General features: G+C 40.4%; 1 protein-coding gene across 1 annotated transcript; it reads left to right on the top strand.

Moving 5' to 3' along the window:
* Positions 1–6,218: 6,218 nt before the first annotated feature.
* Positions 6,219–11,585, top strand: gpatch3 (G patch domain containing 3). The gene is made up of 7 exons (XM_085176941.1): positions 6,219–6,668; positions 8,535–8,995; positions 9,150–9,324; positions 10,534–10,593; positions 10,677–10,798; positions 10,888–11,015; positions 11,368–11,585. Exons 1-7 carry the CDS (start codon positions 6,254–6,256, stop codon positions 11,558–11,560), a joined length of 1,554 nt encoding a protein of 517 aa, XP_085033067.1. The 5' UTR covers positions 6,219–6,253; the 3' UTR covers positions 11,561–11,585.
* The last annotated feature ends 105 nt before the right edge of the window (positions 11,586–11,690 follow it).

Below are 11,690 nucleotides of genomic sequence, written 5' to 3'. Positions count from 1 at the left end.
GTGATTGCCCTGATACGTGCTGTACTACTGTACTGCGAAAAAATATCTAGTGAACATTTGTACTGGCCATGGCAAATTATTGTCCACATGAGGTTGATCTTACTATAGTCTGTGCCATTCGTATATCTCTTCATATATCAAACTAACTTTTATGAATTTTCTTTTCAAGTTTCTGAAACTTGAAATGAGCACAACAAACTCCTGTACGTGGAGTTCATGGTGTCTGTAACATGTCGTACACTTTTCCACTTGTCATTTAAATGCATTTATCCTATTTTGTTATCTTCCCCGTACCTGGCACCGAGCTTTGGGGCCGATAAGAAAATGATTTTATTATCGTAAGAAATAAACAAACAACCCAATGTGGAAGACCTCTGGTTTGAACATCCAGTGCCATGAACTATAGACAGTAAAACATTTATGATAGTCAGTGATCCCGGGTGCCACCATATATGATGTACCATCTTCGTTATTTATTGTTATTTAGTGACACATTTGCCAAAAAGCCTGACAAACCCAGAAGCTTGAAACTGGAAGTTTAAGAGGAGGATCTGAACTGCAGGGTACCTGTGTCAAGGTCAGTCCATAAAGTGAATGACCGCAATAAAGAGATTACACAGCAGACACAACTGGCAGCGCCAGTCACCGAATATTTGTTTTATGTTATCAATGCCTTTACTCATTCCTTGAAAGAATACATGAAAAATGTTTAACAGCCCTGTTTTTTTCCCCCGGGTGATCTCGTATGATGGACAGCATCATATTAATCATATGGGACTCGATGTCCGTACTCACAGAAGCCTAATTGCAATTGACCACAGCTTCAAAACACAATAAGACGCACGGGGTTACCTTCAAGAGCGCGCGCCCTTTAGGCAAGTGACCTATAATGCACTCAGCAGCCCTCAGGCTTCATCAAGCATGCTGACAGTTGTAAATGCTTTTGATAAGGCCCGTGTTTATAGAGGTTTGGAGCAGGCACAGACGGGCACGGAGGACAGACGTTTATCTCTGCCAGGACAGTAAAACGAAACGTCCTTCATACTATAAGTAGAACAACCACTGTGTTCGGAGTAAAGGGAAGCAAGATGGTGATGAAGTATGATGTCACAGACAGGAGCTGAAGACTGTTTTCCTAATATCTTCAATATTCATGCACCTTAAAAGAATTTATTGGGACACTTTACTGTAAGTGCATTACTGGACTTGTGGGAATATGAGTCAACAAGTGGCTCAGACTCATCTTCACAGTTTTCCCAAAACACTGACTGACTGACTGACTGAACTTCCACTGCTTCCAGTTTTTTCAGGCCACTGAACGTTCCATGTTGCAGCAGCTCCGTGCTACCACGTGGGTGCATGATGGACGTCATGTGTTGAACATGACTTTTGGCCTTGACCTACTGCTAATACAGAGGTTCATTTGCCTGGTTCCATTTTAATAAGGTCATCAACCCAAAGATGATTCACACAGGGTGGCCTCATGGGAACATGTACTCAGGAGAAGAAAAAGAAAAACCCAGAATCACTCAAAAATAAAAATAAAAATTCAGATTGAAATTGCATTTTTATACACTCTGAACTTTAATTGCAGTGAAATAAAAAAACACAAAAATTTTAAAGATGTTTTTGAAGTTGTTTTTTGTTTTTGAAGCCCTTCAGTCTCAGATGCCATCTGATGTTTATGGGTCTGCAGTTGGCACCAGTAATGGCCTTAATTTGGGTCGAGGATCATCCAGCTTCTTGATGGACACTCAACTGGATCCTCTGGCTGAGTGCTTGTGAAATTATTTTGGGTCTTCCACTTTTTTGTTCCATAACCTTCAGGATAATTTAAGAAATGACTGTCTTACTGCATCCCACCTCAGCAGCGATGGCGCACTGCGAGAGACCCCACTTGTGCAGTTCAACAACCCGACCACGTTCAAAAAGAGAAAGTTTTTTTGCCTTTGCCTTCAGAACATTATGACAGTATGACTACATTTTTTACAAATAATTAACTGCAAAGTGGGGTGTGCGTAATTATTCAGCCCCCTTTGGCCTGAGTGCAGTCAGTTGCCCATAGACATTGCCTGATGAGTGCTAATGACTAAATAGAGTGCACCTGTGTGTGATCTAATGTCAGTACAAATACAGCTGCTCTGTGACGGCCTCAGAGGTTGTCTAAGAGAATATTGGGAGCAACAACACCATGAAGTCCAGGTCAGGGATAAAGTTATTGAGAAATTTAAAGCCGGCTTAGGCTACAAAAAGATTTCCCAAGCCTTGAACATCCCACGGAGCACTGGTCAAGCAATCATTCAGAAATGGAAGGAGTATGGCACAACTGTAAACCTACCAAGACAAGGCCGTCCACCTAAACTCACAGGCCGAACAAGGAGAGCGCTGATCAGAAATGCAGCCAAGAGGCCCACGGTGACTCTGGACGAGCTGCAGAGATCTGCAGCTCAGGTGGGGGAATCTGTCCATAGGACAACTATTAGTCGTGCACTGCACAAAGTTGGCCTTTATGGAAGAGTGGCAAGAAGAAAGCCATTGTTAACAGAAAACCATAAGAAGTCCCATTTGCAGTTTGCCACAAGCCATGTGAGGGACACAGCAAACATGTGGAAGAAGCTGCTCTGCTCAGATGAGACCAAAATGGAACTTTTTGGCCAAAATGCAAAACGCTATGTGTGGTGGAAAACTAACACTGCACATCACTCTGAACACACCATCCCCACTGTCAAATATGGTGGTGGCAGCATCATGCTCTGGGGGTGCTTCTCTTCAGCAGGGATGGGAAAGCTGGTCAGAGTTGATGGGAAGATGGATGGAGCCAAATACAGGGCAATCTTGGAAGAAAACCTCTCGGAGTCTGCAAAAGACTTGAGACTGGGGCGGAGGTTCACCTTCCAGCAGGAGAACGACCCTAAACATAAAGCCAGGGTTTAAAACAAAACATATCCATGTGTTAGAATGGCCCAGTCAAAGTCCAGATCTAAATCCAATCGAGAATCTGTGGCAAGATCTGAAAACTGCTGTTCACAAACGCTGTCCATCTAATCTGACTGAGCTGGAGCTGTTTTGCAAAGCAGAATGGGCAAAGATTTCAGTCTGTAGATGTGCAAAGCTGGTAGAGACAAAACCTAAAAGACTGGCAGCTGTAATTGCAGCAAAAGGTGGTTCTACAAAGTATTACACACACCCCACTTTTCAGTTATTTATTTGTAAAAAATGTTTGGAATCATGTATGATTTTCGTTCCACTTCTCACGTGTTCACCACTTTGTGTTGGTCTTTCACGTGGAATTCCAATAAAACTGATTCATGTTTCTGGCTGTAATGTGACAAAATGTGGAAAAGTTCAAGGGGGGCGAATACTTTTGCAAGCCACTGTATGTGCCAGAGCTTTTACTGCATTGGCAGCGTGTTTGGGATCATTGTCACGCTGAAAATGAAGCTACTGCCAATCAGATGCTTTTCACGTGTTATTGAATGGTTGAATCTGACTGTTCATAATTTCACCAATTGTGAAAAGATCCCCAACACCACTGAAATTTTAAGGACACACTGCACACCATGCTGAGATATGCCACGTTTTGAATGTCCTTGTTGGTGTGCAAATACTATTTCATGTATTTCAAATTGTGTTATCTTTGGTTTGACTAAGTTTGACTAAACAAGTGGGAACTAATCATGTGTTCTTTGCCACTTAAAATTGGTTCTTTGCTTAGCTGTCTGCTATGTGTACACACAACACAGGTTCATCTCTTGAGTTAGGTGGCTGTTTTATGATCTAATCACATATTAACCACATCTACTGTTGTTTAATTTTTATTTTATTTTTACATCACACACGTTCACACATGCACATTCTCAAGAATTTGTTTGAACTTCCACTAATCAGGAGGGTGATGACTAATGCACGGTGTGTGTGTAATATGATGTGTGACATAATGTCAGAGTCCAGACACCCGAGTCTAGTTTTACTGCCCATTACTATAAAAATACAACAATAAAAGCTGAGGTGAAGGACAAAGCAAGGGTTAACTTTGGGTTAATGAACTCTGACTAGATATATTTCTCAGCTGCCTCTTTCTCTTTTATCCTTTTACTAGTCATGTTAACTTAAACAGTTTTGAACAACTCTTAGTGTATTTCTAATGAAATGAAGGTTTTACTGTGACCATTATTAAAGAGGCGGAATTGGCAACTTATAGTCAGTGTGAAAAGAAATATACCTGTGCAACCAAGTGAGACATGATTAAACCTGTTGTCTATCAAAGCACATCGATGCCACTTTGATGTGACCTCTTATAATATATACTGTATGAAAACATTAAGACAATGCTTAAGCAGTTCTATTAATCCAATGGTCTATTTACTGAGCTATCGGTATTGGCATGTATGATGGCAGATAAAAGAAATAAATTTTAAAACTAAAGGGAAAAATTGGAGAAAGACCGATCAACTATGTAAAGAGTGTTAATTTTAGCAGCATTTGAAGGAATCTGAAAGCAACTTCTGTGTTCATAACTTACCTGTTTGGGATGCCACAAACACAGCAACCAGCTGACCTGTGTAGAATCGAGCGGACGGTAAACAACTTAATATAAAATATCATATAACAAGTTTGGAATATCAGACTTTTAAAAAACAATAAAGACAAATGAACTTTGTCCTTATGTCAAATGTCAGTATCAGTATTGGTTGGGCTCTAATTTTTCAACTTGATGTTTATGATTCTGGATTTTTCTGACCAATCTTTAATCACTTTGTTTTCCACAAATTACACAGCACATTTATATACAGACGTTAAACACCAAAAATCCAACCATTAAGACCCAATATGTGATTTTAAACAATCTGATTATATATTTTGAGCAGCACTGGTTACTGGTTGTGTGGATGTCAGGGGGGATTTCACAGTGAAAATATAAAAAGGATCAAGACTGGTGATTGTTTGGATATGGTCTGGATTTTTGTGATGATTGTATTTTGGGTCCCTGCATTAGTTTTATTATTATATTGCTGCTTTTCTTTCTTTAATGTTTATTTGTATTTCTGTTAGTTCCTGCTTTGGACTTTGAATTCAAGCTGATTATGAAAAATACTTTTTATTTTTTTCTGTCTGTCTGTAGTCAGGTGTTGGGGTCCTGAAAACTGTGACTGACAGACACACACACAAGCTGGTACATGTGAATGTCCACTGTATCTACATTGTACACTAAATAAATAAATGTTTAAATACTGACATTCAAAATTGAGCTAACCGTTTCTGTACTCCTTCCTTTACTCCACTGCATTTGTCTGACAGCCACTTATTAAATTTTGTGATTACAGTGAAAAACTGTGGATCTCTGGATTCTGTGATTTTTAATTTGATATTTTCTGCTAAACTGAATGAGGACGTGTTCCTTTATGGGTTGAGAGCCTTCTCCTTCTGATATATAAAGAGTTAAAAACGGTCTTGGCTGTAACAAGCTATGTTCAAAGGTAAACAGGGCTGTTTTCTGAGTCCATAAAAAAGGTTGACTTTTAAGAGCTACCTTAAAAGTCCGCCTTTGACAGGCTTTGACAGGTCAGGGACGCTATAAACGCAACACTCATATATATTATGATGTGTTGATGTATATTAAACTGTACGCACATTATAAAAAAGCAAGCTTAAATGAGCTCAACATTAAACATTTACATCCGTAAAACATGCATAAACAATATAATGCAGCAGTCTCATAAAACAAAAAACAGCATATGCAATAGTAGAAAGAGAAAAAGTACTTTCAGAAAAGACGTTAGGACGAGAGATATGCTCTCCAGATATCTTAGATTTAATTATGATGGAGAATTCAGCAAAAGGGAATAAAAAGGAGGGATTTCCCGGGCTGTTTTTATTTAATCAGATTTAATTAATTAAAATGTTTTGCTCATAACACCTAAAAATTGCGCAGAAAAAAAATATTAGTGCTCATTTTGAGATTAAAATCGAATTAAACTATAATATATTCCGACTTTTAGAAAAAAAGGTCTAAATATTATTTTCAGATAATTCTTTCAAATAACTCCCTGAAAAAGTTCCTGCAGGTTTTGCCAAGATGTCTTCTTGCGTTTAAGTTTAATACTTTATGATTTTATTGACATGGTTAATAATTGTTATTTGTAATTATTACTAATGAACGTTTATGAATTGATGAGCTTTACTGTACCTTTTCTGTAACGTCTGCGGAAGCGGATATGACGACATTTACAAACGTTCCTGAAGATAAACAATCATGGCGGACGCTGAAGCTGACCCTCCGGTGTATTTTGCAATAACCAACATTCCTGTCGCGTTTCGCTCAGCGGACCTGAGGAATTATTTCAGTCAGTTCATAGAAAGCGGAGGTTTTCATTGTTTTCACTACCGACACAGGCCGGAGGTTCTCAGGGAGTCCGGAGCGCCTGAGAGCTCGGTGTCTGGAGATGACTCGGAGCCCCGTTCCTCATCTTCGGAGTCCGCTGAGCTAACAAAGATCACAGCCGAGTCAAAGCCGGCGGTGAGGTCGTGCTGCTGCATCGTCTCAGTTCGCGCTAAGGACGCTGAGAGGTTCGTGAGGATGTATGCGGGGAACCACTGGATCGACTCTAAGGGAAACTGGCTGGCAAGACGATGTGTTATCAAGAGAGTCAAAGTTTCCTATGACAAAGGTGAATAATGTCATATGCGACGTATTAATGTGGCACATGACACATTAGTCATTGACAGGTCAAGGTGAGGAGTATTAGTTATCATCCAGTGATAAAAGCTGTAGTTCCTCAAATCAAATCAAATCAAATCACTTTTATTGTCACATCACATGTGCAGGTACACTGGTACAGTACATGCGAGTGAAATTCTTGTGTGCGAGCTTCACAAGCAACAGAGTTGTGCAAAAATACAATAACGTAAAACAAGCTAAATATAAGAATGGCTAAATCTGAGACTAATAAACATATGTACAATATATAATAGTATATGCATTACTGGATGTGTATACTAAATATGTTTTGCTGTGTGCTTCTGTTGTGAGCCTTAGAAGAAAATCACAGCCTGAATTATAAAAATAAGAAATTATTTATTTGGGGAAATGCTTTTAAATCAACAAAGCAAAACTGAATTTTAAAAGATGTGGCGGATTATTAAAATGTATTATGTCCAGGATAATTTCCTGGATCTGTCCTTGTGGCAGTGAAGCTGACATGGGTGAAGGCATATTTTGCTGTTAACTGTAAGGTAGCATCTGCCTCCATCTCCTATCCCTTGAAGAAGATGCAAAGGATTGAGATGGAGGGAGATGAGCTGTGGTGACCCCCTAAGGAGAGCAGCTGAAAGAAGAAGACAGACATTACAATTGGCTGGGTCTTATATACTTTAACTTTTTTCTTCTACATGAACACTTGCTGTGCTTCCTACAGCTTGTCTCCTTCACCAATTCATAGAAGCACTTTTTAAATTGCTTTCTGTCTAACACTGACACTCTGATGGATGAGAGAAACTTGGTTAGTTGCTGAAGCTGCTCAAAATACAACTCAGTATTGTAACACTTCTCCAGTTTGTATGCCAGGGATCAAACCTCCAAGCTTCTGATTAGTAGATGACCTGCTCTACCTCTCGAGTTACAGTCACCCCACAGTGTTGGAGAGAGATTCCAAAAGATCCGCCGTGGGCAGCATTTATTGGAGAGAAGACAGGAAAGCTGGGACAAAGAGCATGGGCAAGACACACAGTAAATGGCTGTGGGGCAGATTTGAACTTAGGCCTTTCTTAGGCAATAGCGTTACGGCACACGGGTCTCCTATACTGGTGTCTGAAAGAACTTGATTTTATTTGGAAGAGACCTCCAGCTGAACCAGGCTCAGGCTGGAGCATATAGACAACAAGCAGGACTAAAAAAAAGTTAAGATCATGCAGTAGTGGCATATTAAACATATGGGGAATGGAGACTATATGCTCAGTGCATCATGGGAAGCCTCAGCCCAGCACCTTGAGCCTGTAGCAAAAAAGAATTATGACTATGATGTTAACTATAAGCTTTATCAATAAGGAAAGTTTAAATCCTAACCTTCAACGTAGAAGAGGTGTCTGTCTCCTGAATCCAAACTGGGAGCTGGATCCACTGGGGAGGACCTGACAGCTAAAGGCTCTGACTCCCATTCTACTTTTGGAAACTCCATAAATCATAAGCCTGCTGAGAGTGCTACTGGGATGATATTAAACTGTAAGGTCTTTAAGATAAGATGGGGGCTTTGTATGTGAGGAAAAGGATTTAAAATTCAGTTCTGGTTTTAACAAGAAGCCAGTGAAGAGAAGCCAGTATGGGGAAAAATATGATCTCTCTTTCTAGTGCCTGTCTGCACTCTCGTTGCGGCGTTTTGTTTTGTTTTTCACTGAAGGCTTTATGGGAAGTTTTTAGGAGAACCTGACAGTAAGGAATTACAATGACCCAGCCTAGAAGTAAGAGATGCATGAACCTTTCACATCATGTGGTTTTTGTCACTGTTTGTACATGTATTATTATTTTTTCTTTCTTTCAGATGACGGATCTTTCCCCTATAAAACAAAGTATGAACAGCGGCACCGTGTTTCCTTAACAGAGCGATTCACAGAGGCCGACCTCAGAAGCCTCTCCGAACTGAATCCACCTGCTCTGATGCAGAACGGGAATGTGGGCACACCCGTAAAAGTGTTTCTCCAGCTCATCCAAGCCTGTCGCCTGCCTCCACGCCTCATTCGGAAACTGGGGCTCACTTTCCCCAAGACCAGTTCCAACCGTCGCTATGGGAACGTGCCCTTCCAGTACCATGACACTTGCACACTTCCAGCCACAGAAGAGACTGTATTAACAGCTGCTGGACATGAAATATCAGGACCAGGTACTTTGCCTGGTTCATCCTTAGGATCGAGGCAGCTGGGTGATAACACAGAAACCACTGAGGCTGATGAAGCACAGAAGGAAGACGCAGAGGAAGAGGATGCGCAGTCGAATGCTGATGATGTAGGTTCAGTTCAGACCTATCAACCAGCTGTCTGTCAGCGTGTTGGATAAATGTGTTGGTTTTAGTTTGTGTCGGCTGTCCACTAGGTGCAGCCTAACTAAAATCATCATCATCCCTTTATTGTAGTTTGCTAATTTCTTCATGTGATTGTAGGACGATGACTGCTGTGAGGAGTGGGAACGCCACGAGGCTTTGCATGACGATGTAACAAGCCAGGAGCGAATCAAAGAGAGACTGTTTGAAGAAGAGATTGAGCTGAAGTGGGAAAAAGGAGGTTCAGGTCTGGTGTTCTACACTGATGCTCAGTACTGGCAAGAGGAAGAAGGAGGTAGGCACCAAAAACACTAATGCATTTGAAGAAAAAGGCTTGCATACTATACTGTGTTAATAAATGAGCAATGGGGTGTGCAGGTTATTAAGCAAACTTTAGGTAAAATAGGTGTGGAAAGGCAAACTGAAAGTGTCTGTATGTGTTAATTAGTATAAGAAATCAATTCAGTCGAGATGCTGACAAACAAATTCTGCTCTACAATAACATACATTAAAAGATAATTGCAAATATACTCACACTGGCCGCTTTGTTAGATACACCTCTTCAGTAGCTTGCTAATTCAAAAATTTGATCAGCCAATCACATGCCAGCAACTGAATGAGTTTAGGAATGCGAACGTGGTGAGGACAAACTGCTGAAGCTTAAACCAAGCATCAGAATAGGGAAGAAAGCTGGTTTAAATAACTTGAAACATAGTTGTTGCTGTCAGACAGTTTGGTCTGAGTATTTCAGAAACTGCTAATCTTCCGGTGTTTTTCGCACACAACCATCTGTCGGGTTTACAGAACACGGTCCAAAAGCAAGCAAATAGAAAGTGAGCAGCAAATTGTGGGTGAAAATGCCTCGTTTGGTGTCAGAGGAGAACAGCCAGACTTCTTTATGAGTGAAAGCAACAGTAGCTCAAATAATCACTCGTTAAAAAAGGGGGGGGCAGAACAGCATCTCTGAATATGTTAAACCTTGAAGCACATGGGCTACAGCAGCAGATGTCTGCTAAGAACAGGAAACTGATGTTCACAAAAGTTCAACAGCTCCGGACAAAAGAAGACTGGAAAAAAACGTTGGAAACATCGGAACATCAGAATTAGGAGTAACCAACATGGAAGCATGGATTCATCCTGCCTTGTGTCAACTGCTGGGGTGTGGAATATTTTCTTAGCACACTTTGGGGTTCTTAGTACCAACTGACCATCATTTAAATGTCACAATCTACTTTTGTGTTGCTACTCGCCATGAACATCCATCTTTATGACTACAGTGTACCCATTTCCAGCAGGATAACAAGCCACGTGAAAACACTGAGATCATCGCTAAACTGGTTTCTTGAACATGACAATGAGTTCAGTGTTCTCAAATGGCACAGTCACCAGATCTCAATTCAATAGAGGGATGTGGTGTAACCAGAGATTTACATCATGAACAAATAGCTAACAAAACAACAGCGACTGTGTGATTACATTCATGTGTGTTTCTCTCGTTTTTCAGACTTTGATGAACAAACAGCCGATGACTGGGATGTTGACATGAGTGTTTACTATGATAAAGGTAACTTTTTTTTTTACCCTAATTAACTAAACTGTGCTCTATTAATGCAGAGTCAGATTTCCTATAACCAAGTCCTTTTACAGATGGAGGTGACATGGATGCTCGAGATTACGTCACAATGCGGTATGAAAAGAGGCTGAGGGAGGGTCATGAAGATGGATCGGGGCACAATCAGTCTATTGGCCGCTTTGAGAGGTTCACTAAGGTGAGGAGGTTGCCATCACATATAACTTAATGTAATCTTTCCTCTTGTTATACATCAGATAACTGCACATATATTTTTTCTCTGATTAGGGCTTTGGGCGTCGTGTGATGGAGAAACACGGATGGAGGGAAGGTGAAGGCCTAGGAAACAGCCAGATTGGAATTTCTGAAGCGCTTGAAAACGAGGGGCAACATCCCAACTGTAAAAGAGGCTTTGGGTGAGCATGAGCACAATCAACGGAAGATTTTGATCGACTTTGCTCTCCAGCTGACGGCAGGTCGCTTGTTGAAGGCTCAGGTGTCAATCAATACTGCTATTCTTCACTCTCATTGGTAGTTGTTTCGATCCTATGTAGGAAGTTAAAAGAAGTTAATTTTACATCCAACCCACTTCCCAACGCCAGCAGTTATTCCACCCTTAGTCACTTGAAATTGCAGGATGTCACTCACTTTGCTTCCAGTGTGGATGCAGCTTAACAGCTAATATATGCTAATATAATTTTAAGCTTTGGTATGTGAGGTAGGTGATGCTGATGCTGTGTTGTTTTTTTCCTTTTTTTTTTTTTGCAGGTATCATGGAGAGAAATTGGTCTTACATCCTATAAAAAAGGCCAGAACAGATTATCATATAACTACAGTGTATGATAAACCCAAAGACATAGACAGAGGCGATACCTTGCTGAGACAGCAGCCGAACACAAGTATGAAGTACAGAGGGTGGCAACCAGGTGGCAGCATTGGCCCACAAAGATCACAAAGATGACTTTAATAAAATTTAATTAAAACCATTTTAACATCATGGAAGTCTTTTTTTTTTTTTTTTAAACACACACACACACACACACACCTATATCTGTATCTCTTTCTCTCTATATATATATACGTTAAAATCC

The sequence above is a fragment of the Neolamprologus multifasciatus genome, chromosome 11, assembly GCF_963576455.1.
Source record: "Neolamprologus multifasciatus chromosome 11, fNeoMul1.2, whole genome shotgun sequence".
NCBI lineage: Eukaryota > Metazoa > Chordata > Actinopteri > Cichliformes > Cichlidae > Neolamprologus > Neolamprologus multifasciatus.
The sequence above is the reverse complement of the archived record's forward strand: the minus strand, read 5'-3'. Positions and strand labels throughout refer to the sequence as shown.